Source organism: Pholcus phalangioides, unplaced genomic scaffold (genome assembly GCF_987345545.1).
Source record: "Pholcus phalangioides strain wild (caught in Gottingen) unplaced genomic scaffold, Ppha-v1.0 ptg000009l_1, whole genome shotgun sequence".
Taxonomy (NCBI): domain Eukaryota; kingdom Metazoa; phylum Arthropoda; class Arachnida; order Araneae; family Pholcidae; genus Pholcus; species Pholcus phalangioides.
Window position 1 is genome coordinate 17690215 of NW_028301602.1, and position 20538 is coordinate 17710752.

General features: G+C 38.5%; 2 protein-coding genes across 2 annotated transcripts; both read right to left on the bottom strand.

The window, feature by feature from the left end:
- Positions 1–1601: 1601 nt before the first annotated feature.
- Positions 1602–3129, bottom strand: LOC149082156 (lewis-type alpha-(1,3)-fucosyltransferase-like). The gene has a single exon (XM_089236868.1). The coding sequence runs from the start codon at positions 3095–3097 to the stop codon at positions 1703–1705; it is 1395 nt and encodes a 464-aa protein (XP_089092994.1). The 5' UTR covers positions 3098–3129; the 3' UTR covers positions 1602–1702.
- An 8737-nt stretch (positions 3130–11866) lies between these two features.
- On the bottom strand, positions 11867–18853 carry baf (barrier to autointegration factor). The gene is made up of 3 exons (XM_089235675.1): positions 18691–18853; positions 18341–18480; positions 11867–13890 (listed from the first exon to the last, which is right to left on the bottom strand). Exons 2-3 carry the CDS (start codon positions 18464–18466, stop codon positions 13744–13746), a joined length of 273 nt encoding a protein of 90 aa, XP_089091801.1. The 5' UTR covers positions 18467–18480; positions 18691–18853; the 3' UTR covers positions 11867–13743.
- Between the last annotated feature and the right edge of the window lie 1685 nt (positions 18854–20538).

The window sequence follows — 20538 nt, forward strand, 5'->3', positions numbered from 1 at the left end:
ACCACAGAATACAGCTTCACAAGAAACGTGTTTGGTTCCTTCAAGATGTTTTAAAAATTTTATTGCCTATGTGAAATAAAGTTGATGCTCGTTATAATGATCTCCCATCACCCCATCAAAAATGGATGTTATATTGGAAGGTAATTATATCTTAAAGAAAAAACATATAGGTTGTTCATTATATGAAAAAATTTGGGACTTATCCTACTGGTTGTTGTTATGGAATGGTTGCTGTAATGTGGGGTCGTTATAACGAGCGTTAACTGTATCTTTTATAACGCAAAATTATTTCCTTGGTCCATTCTGTTCTCATGTTAGCATGCTTTGACTGTAAATTCACATTGGCCGAGAAAATTAGCGAAATTTAAAACCAGCATCAATTTTTATTCAACTATTTTATATTTTTCATTGAGGCATGAATGAAGCACATTTTTATCAAATTGTTGGCTAAAAATTCGAAATTTGAAGTGCACAATTTTCATAAATTTCTAGACTATGATTAACTGAGGTTCAGGTTATTTGAGACACTTTCCATAAATTGACTTAAAAAATTAGGTGCAATAAAACGACTTATCAAATGCGTTGTGTTCATTCACAGAATGCTGAGTGATGAAAGCTCTATGATTTGTTGAGGTGGACTAAATCATTGTTTCTCAAAATGGGTGATTGTTTCCTTAGAAGGGTGATAAAATGAACCAAAGGAGTGGAATAAGCTACAGATACAGTATGGGATCTAATAAGTTTGCTTAGCAAAGAGAATGATAGAAATCTAATTCTTCTGAGAAGAGGTGATGAGGAAAATAAGTTTGAAAGACTTTAGACTAGGCAAACATCTCAAATGTTGTTGCTCACAAGCACCACGGTGCTTCCTCAAGCATTTAAGAGGGCTCTATGACAAAAGCCATTGAAAGACTATTTTTCAAAGTACTGTGATGCAATCTCTGAAATTTTATGAACTGCAGATGCATTACAGTATTTCATGCAACTTTTTATACAATATTTATTTGATCTTTTTTTTCTGCACTGTACAGGAATTTGAAAAAATAAACGTGTATATAAACGTAATTTTCACCACTTCATGCTTTTCATTTATCTTAAAATTCTGTATAAGGTCTGTATTATCCGAGGTGGGTCCATTCTATATTAGCTCAGCTAATCAGATTCCTACTGTATTTATTTATTTTAACTGACTTCTATATGGTTTAATTCATTTCTTTACTAATAGTCAAAAGATTTTAATGAAGTTAAAACTGTGTGTGTGCATGCACAGGGGCATAATCATGAAAGTTTCAGAGCATTTCCTGTGATATAAATATGATTATTTCATATGCAGCCTGCCCTTAAAAAATTACAGTGGAGAATCCTGTTTTATACAACTTTAACATTTTTTAAGTTTGATTCGGTCCTGATTTATCTCTCTATACATTTTAATGTGTTAAAATATTTCATCTATATTGTCACCCAATTGCAACACACGACTTCACTGGGTTCCCAGTAAAATCTGATTGATCCTTTCCCTGATGATAACTCCTGAAGGAAGAAGTGAAATTTAAAATCTTGACCTTCCAAACGTTTTTCAAGTTTTTTATTTTTACCTCAGCACAATTTTTTCCGACTTTTATTGAAAGTCCTTAAAAGAAAAAATATTTGATCATGAATTTTTTTCATTGAAACGTTTCTTGAATAGAAATCTTGATTGTTATTAAGGAATTATTTGCTTTTTGTAACATGGTAATGGAGGATTCCCTTCAGGGAGTCGGAATGTCCTTCCACTCCACCTGCGACAGCTATTTCCATCCGACCACCATGTCTGGAGTTCCCGCGCAGTCCTGTAGCCGATATTCGAATGCAATTTCTTGCATAACTCGCACATCCAAGGATACAGGTACGACTTGTACGTTTTCTTCCATTCAAAATACGACTTGTAAATGGTATAGTTGCGTGAAACAAGCCCCATATATTCTGCCAATGCTTTTGGACTGGGAAACGATGTGGCATCTATGACGGAATTCGGCGGAGCAGTTAAGCCGTAGTCAGTTCCTCCAATGACCACTGGGATGATATCGAATCCTAATATGTTGTAGAGTTTTTCCGTTACGTAACTGTCACAGATGGCGTTTTCGAAGGCTAAATAGAACATGTATTTCCTGGCAATTATCCTGTAACAGCGTTTGGTTTCCGGAGGTCTGCAGAGCTCTTTACCGCACCCACCAAAAACATCTATTCCATAGTATTGGTTCAGCTGCGAAATGTATTGTTCTCTGTTGCTGTCTGTGCAGCAGTTGCTCACAAAGCACGCCGCTTTCCTCTTCTTCTTTTCGAAGCGTTTTTCCAGCAGAACATCTCTAAGCTTTGCCTTCTCTGGATCTATCTTCCGATTCTGTCTCCTTCCTACGAAGCCGTACTTGACAACGACATCTGAACCTTCTCTGTAGCTCATCGTCCAGTTGAAGAAGTTCTCGAACCTCTCAAAGTTCATCGTCTCTAGCCAAGGTGGTTCCATAGAGTACAGTATATATATTTGATCCTCCCTTCTATGATTTGGAATCTTTTCAATCGTGAAATCTCTGACATGAAATAAAACGGCATCTGCTTCTCGTAGGCGATTCTTATCGTTTGTGACATTACAGGATTGCACTGGACACGCGTATCTTGTGAATGTCTTCTCGCCGAGGTGTGGAAAATAGTAATGGTATGGATTCCATTCCCCGAAGTGTTGTGTCGCCAAGTATATGAGTTTGTATTTATTTGGTTTAGCGTTCGGTACATCATCGGGTAATGGTAATGCTACTCTTCTAGATTCCTCATTCGGGAATTTTGACTCCCTTTGATTAAGATACAATTCCAAAACTTCAGGAAACATTTTCGTTTCGTCGAGCATCACTGTCTGAGTGACGGTGCTGAAGGTTGTCGTGACTTTCGGGTACATTTCAATTTTTTTCTGTCTTATAATATGTTTCTTCTGCATGTTTGGGAAAAGGTGAGTTGTTTTGAAACAAACCACGACCAGTAGTATAGCTATCACAGCGAACAGCGCCTTCAGAACGTTGATGAAAACAAGGACGGAGGATGAGTTTTGAATTTGTGCGCGCACCATATTCCTGCCATCCGATGAAGCTTGCGAGATCTTGAATTCTGAAAGAAAAGCGTTAAGATTAAAACAATCTGGAGGTTTTGGACATTTCGTGCATTACACACTCTCGAATGATGATAGCATACATTTTATTGGCCAAAAAAATCTCTTATTCTAATAATTTGTTGGAACTCCTTCGGCACGTATTCTTCGTGAATTCTTTTGTATGAGAAATAACGGCTTTACATAGAGGCAATTCGTACATAGAGGCAATACCTTGAGCCTATGAGAGGCCCATGTTGTCATTAAATGTACGCATTTCTTTTTATTCGTGTAGATCAGGGGTGTCCAACCTTTTAGTACGAGGACAACGTGGAATGATTTGGTATCAAGTCGTAGGCCATCGATCGAATTATTATATGTAATGAAGCAAGTTACTAGTCATTTGGTTGGTAACCGCAATTTCTCCCGAGAGTCATGGCTTAAGTAAGGATGTCTCTTTTTAGGTGTACTGTGGGCCGCGTTGTAGAAGGAAAAACCATTTTGTGGGCCACCATTCGAGAAACAAAAAATAAGTGACGAGAGTACTTGGAAGCAAAATTTATACCATTCACAGTCAAAATAAATGAGAGCAAGTCTTTCCCTTGGTGGCTACCGAAACACTACTAAAATACTAGGGAAAATATTTGTTTATTTATTAGAAATACTATGTACTGGTTGGGTCTCCTGCAGTCCGCGGTTGACACCCAAATTTATAGCGTATGTATGTATGTAGATCAGTGATTCCCAACAGGTGTACCACAGTAATCTAGAGATCCGTGACATTAGTACGGAAAGGTTATTTCGATATTTTGAGAGCAAAATTATCTTGCAGTAAATTTAGAGCGATTAAGCCGTCTTAAGAGCATCATGGCCTCCCCCCCCCCCGGGCCAAGTGATCTTTCTGAAGCCATACCAGGCGAATTCTCGGAAATTTCAACCAGATCTCATTTTTGTGAACCCGGGCCGTGCCTTAATACGGCACTACCCCTACCAATAACCTTTTAACGGCCTTATAGATCGGAAGGAAATATTTTTTTGTCCATGAAACACTTGATTTTTCCTTCCCCCTCCCGAATGTCTGAGATTCCAAACTTAATTTACAAAACAAAAATTTCAATCATTTCAATACACATGCCACCAATTTAATTTTTTTTAAATCGCCTATTTTTAAGGGAAAATAAAATTTAATTTTTTATTTTCAATTTTATTGCTATTCCTATGAACATGGGCAAGTCCTGAAAACACACGGGGAAATTTTTCTTTTCATGAATTTTTGATTGATTTGTCCAAACTAAAAGATCAGAAGAGGGGGGGGGGGGGGAATAAAAGGGAAAAAATTATAAAAATCAATCTAAATCTGAATTCGGCCGGTAAAAGGTCAATTCATTCAGAAATCAAAATTTACCACATGAATTATTAGATAAATACTTTGTAAAACTATGTTTTAGAAAATAAAATGATAATTTTTAAGTATAAATGAAATTAAAGTATGAGAAATGATTCCAGACTTGATGAAAATTCAGAATAAAAGAAATAATTACAGAATTTTTTGAAGAAAATTCAGAATAAAGAAAAGAGATAATTCCAGAATTTTTTGAAGAAAATTCAGAATAAAGAAAAGAGATAATTCCAGAATTTTTTGAAGAAAATTCAGAATAAAGAAAAGAGATAATTCCAGAATTTTTTGAAGAAAATTCATTTATCTGAATTTTTTCAAAAGAAATTTTCAAGAAGGAAAGATAATTTTAGAATTGATGAAAATTCAGAATAAATGAAAGAAATGATTATCATTGCCGTAAGTGCGGGGCCCGACGCGATCCCACCTGTCACACACCCCTAAGGGTGGCTCTGCCCTACGACTAAATTCGTCTTACTCCACACGACTAAACTAAGATAATTTCGGGGGGGAAATAATACTTACTTTTAAGGAATTACTTCAACTTCTCCACACACACACAATTGGATGCTTCATTTTTTGTATGGCCTGGCTTCATTTCATTGAATTTACATTATATGTATTGGTATGAGGCTTAAAGTCGTAGCGTCCCGCCTCTCGGGGCATACGCTGGTATATGTATTGGTATAATGAATCGTACATTTTCCATTTTCATCGAACCGCTAGCGCATGTGGCGCGTTAATAATTCCCGTAGACGAGAGTGCGCCGACTATCAACGGAAGTAGAAGTGTAAATGGAAATGCGGCGATTCAATGAACGCCGTTACGCGACACTAATCCTTTGAAAACACGACAATACAACGTGTATATTCAATTCACGCTTTATTACGCTCGAAATAGTTCGTTGACTTATGGTACGCGTTGTATAACAAAGAATCTGCTTGAAGGGGGAACGACCCCTTCGCGTGATAGGGGGGGGGGGGTATACTCACTGTGGTTTGAAATAATAAAATTTTAAATGATTTCAAATCAGAGCAGTGGTGTCGGAGACACCCATAGTAGTATAATTCAGAAATCAAAATTTTCTGTATAGAGACCTTAGTGGAGCTAACAGCTCTCCCCCCCCCCCCCCTCCCTGAAGAAGAGGGAGTGTTGGTCGAGCACCCACAAATATCTAAAACACTTCCGACGCTTCTGAATCAGTGCAATCAGGCTTTAGAATGACTGTCAGCCCCGCTTATAAGGGTAAAATCCTCCCATAGAGAAATTTTGGGGGCTTATTTATATTTAACCGCTTAATATGATCATTTCGACTCTTTTTCACGCTTGTAATCGAATATTACGTCCCACACGTCACCTGTTAATATACACCAACACAATGTTTTCATTGAATGAAACATTTAGAATTAATGAAAAATATGTTACTTTAGTTAAAATGAATACATTTGAGAGTAGGTACTTTCCTCCAAGTATTCAAGTTGTCTTCAATACGTGCATTTAATTACACTGAACCCCCTTTTAACGGACACCCCTCTTTTACGGCCAAATAATAATTTCCCCCTTGTGTAATAAATGTATGCATTTCAAACCCCTGATTAACGATCTTTTACTGATGATTTTTTTTTTGTCCCGCAGGTTACCGCAAAAGAGAGGTTTTATACTGTATTTAGTTTCCGTTCTCTGTTGAGCCAATAGAGGGCGCTAACATTATCAATGAAAAGCAAAAAACTTAGGTATTGTGATCATTGTAATTGAATACAAGTTTCATTTGATTTTTGCGTCAGTTTTATTCGAGAAGCTTCATCAATATTGATCTTTCCTCTCTCAGTTAATTTTCACTAATACTTACGTTGCAAAATGGCAATTGAATTGCTCCTCGCATAATTGGATATTGTGTACTGGAATCGTTGATATTCAGTTAGGCGAGGCCGACTGTATTTAAATACTGGTGGTTTTGCACCGGTATTAAAATGCCTTATAGGGGAAAAAAAAGGCAGCATAAATATTAAAAAAAAAAACACCAAGAAAGAGGCATAATAAGTCAATTAAAGGCCAAAAAAGGCAGAAGTAAATTAAAGGGACATTGAGACCAGGACCGTCTTTAGAGCATCATGGGCCCTTGGGCCAAGTGATGGAACCTGGCCAATTGTCGAAAATTTCAACCGGTTCTCTTGAGACCTTCGGGCCGCACCCGGGTGGGCCCATGCACAGGGCCATCTTAACAATTAACATCATGGGGCCAAGTGATTTTTCTGAGGCTCCACCTGGCAAATTCTCGAAAAATTCAACTACTACTCGTTTTTCTGAGGCCCCCGGGTGGGGCCCATGCTTTAAGACAGCACTGCCCAAGCGTTAAGACGGCACTGATTGGGACCATCGAGCTTATACATTATTACTGAACGGAGCATCGACCCTCTGCGGTGGGGTCAACATCGAATGCAAGGAAATCACGTGACTCGTTGAATAACACAGTTCCCGCCTGGCAATTTCCCCATTGAAATGTACAATCCAGTCTCTATATATTGCGTTTTTATACATAAAAAAAAAAGGATAGAGAACTCATCTAAAGATAAAAGAAAGATTAATTATTTATTTCATTAATATTGAAATCAGGGCCGGACTTAGGCAGGTGCGAAGGATGCGGCCGCACCGGGCCGCTAAATTTTTGGGGCCGAAAAAGGAGATGAAAATGTTTTGATTGCATTTCGACTTCAACTTCTTAACAAAGCAATAGCTTAAAATTCAGTCCAAGATAGAGAACCTCTAAGTTTGAGGGCTGGGATAGATACAGTCGGTCCCGCTTACAACGTTTTCCCTTTAGTAGGACTTATTTTCGTGGTCCTAACTCTAACAAATTCTCATTAAGATTTCCTGTTTGAAGCGTTTTCTCGCTTACAACGTTTTTTCATAACGATTTTTTGAAAAACGTTATAAGCGGGATCCAATGTAATCGTTTTTTTAGCCCCGAGAGCCCTAAACCTTCAAGTGCCTGGCGACTCGCCCCCAGGCCCGAAGTGTCACTGGGAAGCGGACACTTTTGCCCGTATTCATTGCCAAATGACATTTTGTACGACCACGAAGTGGTTTTACAGTCGTTCTCGGACACCAGTGTGAACCTGGTGGGCACCAGAGTACCCATGGACACCCTGGGGTATTGGAAAATCCCTGTGTTTAGAGGGGCCGTAAATTATTTTTTTTTTTGCACCGGGCCGCAAAATACACTCATGTCCATAAATTAAGGATAATGCCAGCTCCGGCAAATAAAGGTTCAGAAACAAAACAAACGTTACTTATTCATAAAGCCCATTTAGGTCTTCTCCATGCCGTTGAACAAAACCGCGTTCCAATCTTCTTGAGTCAGGATCTGGAAACACACATCCATAGCAGAAACATCAATTAAACAAAAGATAAAGAACAAAAACGATGGTGTATGTATGATACCATTCATAAAAACTACGATTTTTGCTCCCTGGAGCAAGTGCAAAAAATATCTCCTTTACAAAAACTTACTATTACATGGTTGGTATGATGGTTAATACATTGTATGTCTCCCGTGCGATGAAATACAGTCCGTACAACGCCTAGGCATGCTGAATACCAAATTATCGATCTGATCTTGGGGAAGATCGCTCCACTCAGCAAGCAATGCTCTCCGAAGTTCCGGTACACATGTAGGAGGTGGTTGACGGGCTGCAACTCGTCGGCCAAGCATGTCCTACACATGATCTATCGGATTCAAGTCAGTTGAGAATGCTGGCCATTCCATACGGGTTATATCCTCAGATTCAAGGCATTCGTTTACGATGTTTGCTCGGTGAGGACGGGCGTTGTCATCCATAAACACAAATTCTGCGTCCATGGCACCCCTAAACAAACGTACATGTTGTTCCAGAATGATGTCCCGATAAATTTGGGCTTTCATGGTTCCGGTTTGAACATGCAGATCTGTTCTGGAACCCAGTATAATTCCACCCCAAACGAGCAATGCTGCACCACCGTAACGGTGTCATTCAATGATGTTGTCTTGGTGGTAACGGGTACCTGGCGTTCTCCATATGAAAGTCCGACGTGAATTAGACTGCAAGCTAAACCTGGACTCGTCGGAAAACATCACACAAGCCCACTGTGACGATGTCCACATTGCATGTTCTCTACTCCAGGCTAATTGCCGCCGACAGTGAGTTGCCGTGAGCGGAACACATCTGACAGGCCTGCGAGCATATAGACCAATATCTCCCAAACGTCTGTACACGGTTTGCCTTGAAACTGTGGTACCCGTGGCTGCAGATAGCTGACGAGACAGGTCGGATGCTGTGCTCCGTCTGCTTCTTTTGGCAGTTACTGCCAAATACCGGTCTTCATTCGGCGTTGTAACTCGGGGGCGACCTGTACTGTAACGTCTACTGACATTTCCGTTATCTTGGAATCGTGGCCAAAGCCTAGAGATGACACTTTGGGCAATTGCAAGTTCCTCGGATACTTCCATCTGAGTGCGCCCACATTCCAGGCGGCCGATAATTCTACCACGTAAAAAATCATCCACATGCGTCCTCTGTGTCATAACTATTCGCTTATGGCACTGAGCGCCTTAGAGAACTCTTGTGAACAATTTCACTTCTTTGCAACCATTCCTTATGTACCCCCCCCCCCTTACACTCTCGTCATTGTGACGTACTATCGCCATCATCTGGTGGCTTCCTGAAATTTGCTTATCATTCTTGCAGATGTGTGTGATAATTCTACAGGTGAAATTTTTACTTTCGATTTCGATGTGATTCTGAATTATCCTTAATTTATGGACATGAGTGTACTTGAGCCCGTCCCTGATTGAAATCATTTCTCTTTCGTTAATGCTGAAATTTCCTTTCATTAATTCTGGAAAATTATTTTCATTATTAATTATTATTTCTTTCACCAATTCTGGATTTGTTTCTGTCATAGGCGAAGAAAGACTTGAGAATCTGGGGGGGGGGGCATGATGATGATGATGTCAATTCATATATACGCAAATAGGCTACATTATATCAGTCGACTTCCCCTTTGATGCCGGGGGGGGGGGGAGTTTTCCCCCAATGACCCCCCCCCCCCCTCCCTTATCTCCGCCCATATGTTTCTTTTATTAATGCTGGAATTATTTCTTTTATTAATACTGGAACTATTTTTTTCATTGATTCTGGAATTATCTTTCATTAATTTTCGAATTATATCACTTTCATCGACGCTAAAATTATTTCTTTCATTAATTTTGGAATTATCTTTTTCCTTAATTCTAGAATTATCTTTTAATACTGAAATTATCTTTCATTAATTTTGGAATTTATCACTTTCATAAATTCTGGAACTATCTTTCATTTTAATGCTAGAATTATCGATTTTATTTATTTTGGAATTATAAATTCATCAATGTTGAAATTATCGGCAGAATCGGAAGCAATATCGGAATAAAGCACCGATTACAGAACAGCTGTCGCCATCTGACATTTATGGAAAAATAAAATAAAATTAACGTCTAGTACTATCTTTAAAAACTAGATGACAGTAAAATCTTCATTCAGGAAAATGTTTTCAATAATGTGAAATTAGATGTATATCAGAGCCGTACATCTTTCGGGATAAACTATATTAAGTCAAGACCGACCATATTTACTTCAGTAACGTGCATTTAAGATGGATGTTTATAGATTATTTTATGCTTGTCGGTTGTTGTGTGAGCCACCATTGGCACGGTTTTCGCCTTACCCCTAACTGGCATTTGTTGAGGTCGGTTTGTCACGTCGATAGTAGCCTGTATCAGCAAATTCGTCAGGAACAATCCGTTATATCCTGGGCTGCGAATTCAAACGGGCCGCCATGTTTGTTGACATAAAAAATCGGACGGCCTCAATCACTGGTAAAAAAAATTACTTTAGCCTGTATCACGAATTTGCTGCCATCTATGGTATAGAAATAGCACTAGTTGATAGTTTTTCGTTTGTTTTCTCAACAATAGATGACAGCACAAGTCTTATTTTTCTGTTCGATTCATTAATGAAGTTCTGTAATTTCTAGATAGATGGCAGCAAAAGCAGCAGTATTTCAACATTCGCAGCAGGGAGCAATGGGTCTACAACTAGGGTAACCAGTTTTAAAAACAGGGCGCCTGCACCAAAGCCGCTTGAAAGATGCGGCTTTGGCCTGCACTAGAACTCCTTAATACATGAAGGTATATGAAGGCGTCTTAGCCTGCACACGCACCCATAGTGACGTCATTTATCCCAACAGATGGCGCCCCATTATGCCTACCAACAAAACCGGTCACAATAATTTTTCATAACTCTAAAAAACAAAAAATTCTGGTAATTTTGACGGCTATTGGTAGATGCGTGTGGAGAGAAAAAAAAACATTCATATCAATGAAAAAATGAGTGTTTCAAAACCCCAGAAACCTGAAAAGGACCAATTTTCCAAAACTTGGGAACACCTGAAATGCAGTGTCGTTTTAACGCATGGGCCCACCCGGGGCCTCAGAAAAGAGGGTAGTAGTTGAATTTTTAGAGAATTTGCTAGGTAGGTAGGTAGGGCCTTAGAAAAATCACTTGGCCCTGGGACCCATGACGCTCTTAAGATGGCCCTGCTGAAATGACAAAAAAAAAAAAGGACGACGGTTAGTAACCCTACCTACAGAACAAATATTCAATCATCCCACTTTATCCATTGTTCGAAAAAATAGATGGCAGCATTATAACAAACTTCATGTTCACAATACATATTCCAATGTGTACTTATTTCAGTAGGTTCCCAGAGGAATACGGACAAGCTGTATGTGTGTTCATCGAACAGTAAGTGCTTCCGCAGAACAATCTGGAAGAATTTTAAGAAAAATGTAGAAAACACTATCATGGGAATTTTTACTGCAGAACATTTGTCTCAACCTAGAGCTCGTGGCAGAACAATGCAAAACATTCCAACATGTACTCAGAGGTGCCTGTGGTTTAGTAATTGGTGACACCCTCATTGCAATTAGCGCATTCAATTTTTAAACAGCTCCACTGCTCTTGCTTTGAAAACAGTGCAACAGTATCCTCATCCACAACCGTTCTGTTCCTGTTATCACTGCACATGCAGAGAGTTCATTTGCCCAGAGAAAGGGTAGGCATTTAATCTGTGGTACAAACGAAATGGTTTGAGTTTTCATGGTGTCACTAAGGCACTCTGTTGCCACTATTAAAAAGTACACAAGACTAAAAAATTTAAGAATCTTGATATAACACGATAAAAAATTAAGGACCAATTAAATATTGCAATTGTCTTTGAAATACAGATGGAGCCAAAATACACTAATCTAAAATTAAAAACAAAAAATAACTAAAGCCCAATAGTGTCAGACATTTTTATTGAAGCACCATAAACATTAAAATACACAACCAACTTACTTCATGTTAATTCTCAGTGGTGTGTGGGGGAAAAATTCAACTATATAAGTATAATAAAGCAACGTTATTTGAATGTTTTATCAAATAAATGCCGACCTGGAGAACCAAAAAAATTTTTCTATATAATAAAATGCTCAAAATATCTTATATGTTTAAAAGCATCTAGAGAAATATACATTATACAGCTATAATTACCAACAGCAAAGAAAGATTGTCGCACACAACACAAGCAACCTTTTAACTTGCCTTAAAATCTTTTATAAACTGGTGCCGAATTACTTCCACAAAAGGAAAAGCCATGAAGTAGCTATGTACAATATGTAAAAGCATTTTACAGAATTCACGAATATACTCGTATAATTACAGATCCTATAAAATATCGCTCCACTTAACGGATTACACAATACTGGGTCTCTCACTTGTGAAAATACTTCTGAAACTGAACACACAATACATTTCTATTCACGAAAGAGAAGGAACATTTAATTGAGAACATCAATTTCACTCAAGACCTAAGGACGTTTGAAACAATTTAAAAAATAACGGGTTACACCCAATTCTTGCACACATCACATAAATATACTATTCATATCATAAGCAAGAATGTACATCTGACACTGGCAATTGATATTTTAAAATATGGGGTTTATTTTAAAACAGTGGGCTTAGAAACATTTCCGATTTGTGTATAGGTTATTTAATTAGACCGATTTATAAATAGGGTACATAATTTCACCTAATCTGCCAAATGATGGGGGGGGGGGGAATATAGACGGGCCCATGTGGATAAAAGGAAAACGAGTCCAGTTCTGAATAAAAATCCCCTAAATTTATAGAGTTCCTGAAAGACCTACACGCAAGCTATGCGCATATTTGAAAAGAGCAGAAAAAATCCAATATATTCATCAATATATTTGGATTTAATTGCCAGCTACAAGTGCTGAGAGATTGATTAAGTGCAAAATTGAATTGTTGCTAAAATCTGCAAATGGCAAGTCTAAAAATCACCCTTCTAGCTGCAATCAGCCAAAATTTACCAAAAACTCGTAGCCTTTTTAGAAATCTGGTGGAATGGACAAATTATTCGAAAATTTCATCGATTGAAGCAAGGGTGTTTGTAGAATTGCCAGTTATAGATTTTGGGAAAATTTTATTGTGTACTCCATCAATCTCTCAGCTCTTGTAGCTTGCCGTTAAATCCAGATAATCTGACGAAATGGTTACCCATTAGAATTTTTTTTTCTACTCTCTTCAAATATGCGCTTAGTTTGCATGTGGGTCCTTCAGAAACTTCACAAATTTGGGGTTTTCAGAACTGGACACATATTCCTACAATCCACCATAAATCAGACACCAAGATAGTACAGAATTGCTATAGTCCAAGTGATCGTCTACTACTCCCACCCCCTTGGTTTGGTAGATTAAGTGAATTTCACCCCGTACATTGGTTTCAATCTAAGGCATCTCCGGCATCCAAACCACCAACTACATTCAAACAGACGTGTAATCACAATACAAAAACAAAATTAGGCTGAAATTATCACAATCAACACAAGAGAAAAAAATTGTTCAAATAAACATGACATCGGTATAACAAAAAACAGCTGCGAGAATAATTATGCGTGGCAAAAATAAAATGAGAAAAATTCAAATGATAGTTGTTAAAATTAAAAAAAGACTTCCCCGCATTCTTGAATACAAACTTTTTTTAAATGAATATACACACACGTGTGCACAAGCAATCATTCTCTTTAAAAATTAATGCATAGAGATATGCTCAAGTTCTCTGTCCCCAAAGCATTTGCCAAAACATCGAGGATCTACAGGAATTCATCGCACCAGTCAGTGAGGCACTGGTAGCATTCCAGGGCTTGCTTGCTATTGGCACCACTGATGTCCTTCAACCAATCTACAAAGAGTTCCTTGTGTTTCTTCAGAACCAAAAACTGGCCGAGAACCACATGAGCCTGGGAAAAAAATAGACTAAATTTAGTCAAAAAAAACCATGAATCATTGAAAAAAGGAAATATTTATCATTATCATCAACCTCCACATAAGGGTCACTTTCGACACAAGAGGGCTATAACCAGGGCCTAAAATATTTTTGTCAATTTTGAACCACATATAGGTTGGCTCACTATTCCTGGACGGAGCAGGGGTGGTTTTAGCTTATTTGCCGCCCCTAATGGCAACCTTAACAGGATTTTTTTCCCCAGAATTATTTTTACCATTCTTAATAATGCAAGATAACTTAATCCTTGAAACAGCACTTATTTTTGTGAGCCATCATCACTTACCCTGCAAAGATATATATATATATATGCGGGGTGCATGTGTGGTGTAGCAGTAGTAGGTAGGGCCTCCAAAAAATAGCTCGGGCATCCATGATGTTCTTAAATCAGCCACCTCGTTGGGCAGTTTGCCTGTTGTGGCGTTGTATTTATATAACGAGGTCATTTTTTAAGAAATTTTTTTCCTTTGCTTTCATTTGACTATTCTGGAACAAATTCTGGGTGAAGGAACCAAAATGCACACTTGCCCCTTGTGATAGAGTACAGAGGTGAGGCTTGGCCATATGTCCCACTGCGGCTGCATGGGGTGCTCATGAGATGTGCTAAATCTGAGGTCAATGGGTAAAAGTTCCATTGGTCGTAAAAAAATCAAAGAAAACGTTTTGTTTGTTCTGGAGGGGCACAAAATTCAAGATTAAGGGTTTTTTTTTTGGATAAGTTGTGAGGGGGAGGGCTCCAGTTTGGGGGCCCGGGACTAAATCCTTTTAATAATAAAAATCCTAATCTTAAATAATTTCTTTTTTTCACACTATAAATTAACTATAGAAGGGGCACCATGGAAAATCTGGCTTGGGTCCCATGAAGGAATCCAGCATTGACCCCTGACACAGAATATAAGGGCTATGGGGGTGGAGAGATAGGCAGGAGGTACAAAAAATTAATTCGGCACGGGTAGAGATTTTGTCTCGAGCCACCCCGATAGTTATTGTTTCTAGTATTACGGTCAAAGGACCTGTCTATTTTGTCAACGTTTCTGTTGTTGAGGTATGACTTAAAAGCGTGATGTCATGTGAATTTTCATTGTGTTAAATTTTGTAGTCTTAATGCTACTGCCTGGGTGCACCGTAGCTTAAGCCGCCCCTGGGATGGGGAAAGGGGGGGGGCATTAGTATATTCAGCAGATTTTATATATATATATATATATATATATATAGCCATTTTTCAACCCCTCCCGTCAGTAAAATTTTGTCTTAGCTCTGCTACCCACCATCTCCTACTGTATATTGGATTCGTTTCCACCCCCCCCCCCAGAAAAGTATTTTAAAAAAAGCAAAAATGTATTTAAAAAAATTAAAACATAGAAAGAAAATAGCTTTTTATGCTGTTATTTTCAATTTATGTTAAAATTTCAATGCTATTTCAAGGCTAATAAAATTCCTCTAAGAAATTCATTGCAATCCCTTCCTCCATACGTTGACCCCCCCCCCCTCGATCGGGATTGCCCTTTGAAAATATACATAGTGAGTCTAACGGCCACTGTTTGACACTTTTCAGTAACTTTGCTATGAATGCACAGGGATAACGTTTTACTTACTTTTTATAACAAACTGAACAGTGGACGCACTATATTTTTTGCTTGTGTTTCAAATTTTGAACATTAATCATTCGAGTGGTCAGACTGCAGATGCTAAATGGAACGAATTACAGAGCATTGAGCTCACGTCTTCTTCATGGCATCCTTAAATTCCAGAGATTTAAGCCTAATCAGTTAATCAATGCCAAGATGGTGGCTTAATCTAAAATTTTATATGCGTGATTATTAAATACAAGTCGGGACAACATGAGATTTTTGGAATTTATATCTCGGCATGCCTCTTAACTTGCGAAAGGGACTCACCAAGTCCTGAAAAAGACTGAAAATATTATTTTGGTCCATTTTCTTTTTGAAAATTTATTGGCTCCTAAGAAACTTTGCTGGCATCTAAATTTTTTGATTTGCTTACTGTGACATCATACACATATTAGTCAATAAAACATGTATATTGCATCTCAGGGCCGCAGATTGCTTTCTCTGGGCAGACTTTTTCTTGGGATCTTACTTGAAAGGGTTATTATGCAAAATAAGTTATTAGTGATCCCCATTCCCCCACATTAGCTCGAAGCCCAGGTTGCCCCGGCCTAGTTACAGCCTGTTTCAACTTATATGAAGAACAGTACAAGTCCAGAATGTTTACTAAAGAACTGTTTTTTGCCACCCCCGAGAAAATCCAGATTTTCTTTGATTTGGCGATTTAACACTAATTAGGCAGAATAGCCAGTTCTTTTGCTTGCAAAATGAAACATTTAATTAAGATTCAGCACAATGACGATTAATAACAAAATCCCTGTGCTGACTTTTTTTAAGACAATATACTTTGCATTAATTACTCAGAAAACAGCCTTTAGCCTACCATATAACTAAACGATCGCAGATATCTATTGGGTTTTCATGATGGGTAGCCTGATAAGGACCCACAATTTTCAGCAATAATATCTAGCACACAATAACTTGCCAGAGATAAATCTAAAAATGGGTTCATAAAAAAAAATCTGACCTTTTTTTGCCTTATCCTCATGTTGTGACTTTTCCGGGACTTCATGATTTTTCAATGATAGTAGATAACACTGCTACCGTGACCCAATTGGAATATGAAATAATGGTCAATGGTCTTGCCATTAAACTAAAACATGTTTAATACTTCTTTTTTTAAATAAGGCCTCTACACTAAATAATTTTTCAAGGAGGGAATATAGGATTATGCAGGACTTGTTGGATTTTAAGTGGTCAATTTACGTTTAACTCTATATAGTAAAACCACAGATCATAGGCAGAGATAAGACTTGAAAGGCTGAAGGGGGAACATGATATCAATTCATATCAGGGTTGGCAGGTTTTTGACAGATTATACTGTCATGTCAAAAATTGTTGTCAAAAACCTCAAACATTGCTTTTCAATATAAAAATCCCCATTGGAAATACACACATCAATTGCATGTAATGTTTAAAGTGACTGTTATACAAAGAATAAATATTTAATATGATTGTAAAATAATTTTCTACTCTCTACAGAATTATTTTGCACAAAAATATATATGGTTTTTTATAAAATATACGGAACAGCTTTGATATAAGGGACACGCCAAGTTGGTGGCTTTTTCCAGATAAGTCTCTGTGCTCTGGTTTTTTCATTCTGCTAGGTTATCATCTATACAACATGCAGGACCGTTGTTTATAAGAATCTGGATACCCAGAAAGAGTCTGGATTTTAATTTTTTGTTTCCTGATATTTTTCATATTTGAATGGGTTTTTATTGTTTTCTATGCTGAAGATTTTTGCTTCAGCACCCATAACGTCTAACAGCCTTGGCAACTTTTGGTTGGGTCATCTGACATGTTTGGCACCAAAAAAAAAGTCTCAGTAAATCGCCAAGTTGCCCCTTATACCAAAGCTGTTCAGATTTATTATTCAAACAAGGGTCCGGACTTTATTTAAACAAGGCTCTGTTTTATTCAAACCCTGATCGATTTATTATGTAAACCATGCCTGGGTTTTATTTATACCCCGATTGATTTATTTAAACAAGGGTCCAGGCTTCATTAAAACCCTGATCAATTTATTTTTATCCAGTTTTATTTTTTAAACAACAGGAAGGGTTGTTTACTTAAAAGGGTCTGGAGGCCTTATGTTGTTTTGATTATTGTTATTATATTTAATAATTATGTGCTTGTTGGTTTCCATTTTTTATGCTGGTGATTTTATTTTCGGCACCCGTAATGTGTCTGACAGTCTTGGCGACTTTTGATCGGGTCATCTGATATGTTCATCGCCAAGCTGCCCCTTAAACCGAAGCTGTTCGGCTTGTTATAGTGCTATCCTCAATTTTTCTAACTATGAGTAATACGTAATGATTGAATAATTGTATTGTCGTAGGCCTAATGTTATCTGTGGCGAGACTATTTAATGAGGGGATCAGCTTTCATTCGAGCCTTGATGTTGGGAACTTGTGAAGATTCCGCAAGCTGGACCATTTCGGCTGAAGAAAACCCCTGGATATGTATTTGCGATTTTATGATAGATTTTTAGTCAAGGATCTCAGATATGATACCATCATTGGTTAACTCCAGAAGTACCAACATCAGTGTATCATGATATGGGGGCGGGTACAAGGGGAAAAAAAAAGATCCAAAAAACCCTGAAAGCATCTAGTTACAACGCTGAAGTTGGGTGGCCCAACAAATCTCTATCCACATCTTCAAGAACATGCTCAAGTTACCGCATGGTTTCATTGCCAAACCCTTGACAGTCGCGTAATATATCACAAAAGCATTGAAAACGTGGAAGTAAGCAAACAGAATTAGGAATACCTTATCGAATCCTTTGGCTTCGAGTCTCTTTCCCAAGACTTCACCGATACCAGCCAAATCGGTGACGGGCTTGTCACCCATGGGCTCGGTGACGAAATTGTGATGCTTCTGCGACGTTGAAGACATTGTTTTCGATTTTCCTAAAATTACAAATTCAACCATTATAACAATTATAAATTCATTACAACGAAAAATAAACAATTTTTTTTATTATTTTGAAATAAAGGCTAAAAATCACCGTTTCTTGTTTACGCGAACGGAACTCGAATTGCGCTTCAATAAATAAAGATGGAATTAGAAACGAAGCGAAATTCTTCAAATAATGGAAGCGAATAATTTGTAAAACTTACTTCTCGAAGCGACGGAGAAGGTAAAGAATTGTTCGAAGGTCAGCGAATTTCGTAATTACGCTTCCAGTTCCAGACGACAGACAGACATTCACCAACGAATTGCGCGTTTTCGAATTAATTGACTGTCGCGAGTTTTGGTCTTCACGCCTTTTCTTTTGTTTCTAACTTGATTTTTTATTGGCCGACAGCTTTTCGGATAACTCTACTGAGTTCGCTACGAAACTCTTTTTTTTCTTTTTTTACAGATTCTTCTCCAGATTCCCGTCCCCTCCCTCTGATTCGCGTGATCAAAAAGTTTCGAATATTTCAGCAAATATCATTAAAAAATTTTAAGATATTAATAAAAATGTTGTTAGCTTCATTTACACTTCAAATCACCTGACATGCATAGTTTCCTTACGAAGTGCCGTCAAATCCTGGAGCAGGGGGGACCATGGCACCAGATCTTGAAGCAGCCCCCCCCCCCAGGCTAGGATCTTCGACGGTCCCCCAGCAAGACTTTCCATGGCCTCCCCCCCCCCAAGGTGAATTTACACAGTGAAGAAAAAAAATTAGTATCGTTCCGGGCTCCAGATCTGGAGCTCTGTCAGCCCAACCCTCTGCCCCCCCCCCCAAGGGCACTATAGTGCCTTCAGCCTAGTTATCTTTGCTGGCTACCCTGGCTATCTTTGGCTGACCCTTAAGTCATGGCTTGGTCTGCAAAATTTTCACGGGCCCCTATATAGTGAATTTATATCATGAGAAAACAAAATATGATGGTAATTGTCCCTTCCGTGGCCCCAGGAATGGAGCAATACCAGCCTCACGCTTGCAGGAAGGGAGTCATGTATTAAGGCTGGGGTCGTACGCAGGGCCTGTTTTTCGCAAACGCGGCATGTGACCAAGGTCCAAAAATTTTCGGGTCCCATTCTGATGTCAAAATTGGCATCTTCTTTCGATATTTAAATTTATTTACAAAAATGTAAATAAATATGTTTAATTTTTTTTTCGTCTGGCGGAAGAGGGACACGGACTCCATGCCCCTCTACCCCTGCGTACACCTCTCGCCCAAAGAATGCTACTCATAAAGGGCACTAAAATTTGCGTTTGCCCAAATTTTGGGTGTCCGAACCTTAGAGGAGAAATAAGGTATATTATTTCTTCTCAATGGGCCCGATAGTCCAGATTCTACAGTATTTTATTGTTCTTCAAACTATAGTGGGGCTCGTGAAAATCTGATCAGGGTCCACCAGGGCCAAAGGACCCTGCTGCAGTATGTAAGTTAATTAAAATTAAAAAAACGCATTCTTTCTGTAAATATCACCAAATTGGCAACAAACTTAGCGAAGTTTGGCGATTGCTCCGATGATTTGGTGACGTCTTGCCGCCAAGAGACTAGGCCGGATCCTAGGCCCGATAGTCCAGCAGATTATACACACAGTAGTTCATTTTATTGTTTTTCAAACTATAAGTGGGGCTCGTGAAAATTTGATCAGGGTCCACCAGGGCCACAAAGCAGTGCCGTCTTAACGCATGGGCCTACCCGGGCACGGCCCAGGGGCCTTAAGAGAAGAGGGGCCTCACAAAAATAAGGACTAATTGAATTTTCGAGAATTTTCCAAGTAGAGAAAAACCAATTGACCCAGGGGCCCATGATGCTCTTAAGACGGCCCTGCCACAAAGGACCCTGCTGCAGTATGTAAGGGATAAGTTTTGTTTTTTCCCCCAAAGGCAATGCGGTTCTCCCATCGAGCTCTTATATGGGTTCTCCATCAGATTCCCTTTCGCCAGGAAACTAGTGTGAGTAGACTGACCATATTTCTTCGAGAGAAATACGGGACATTAAGATTCCAAATACGGGGAAATACG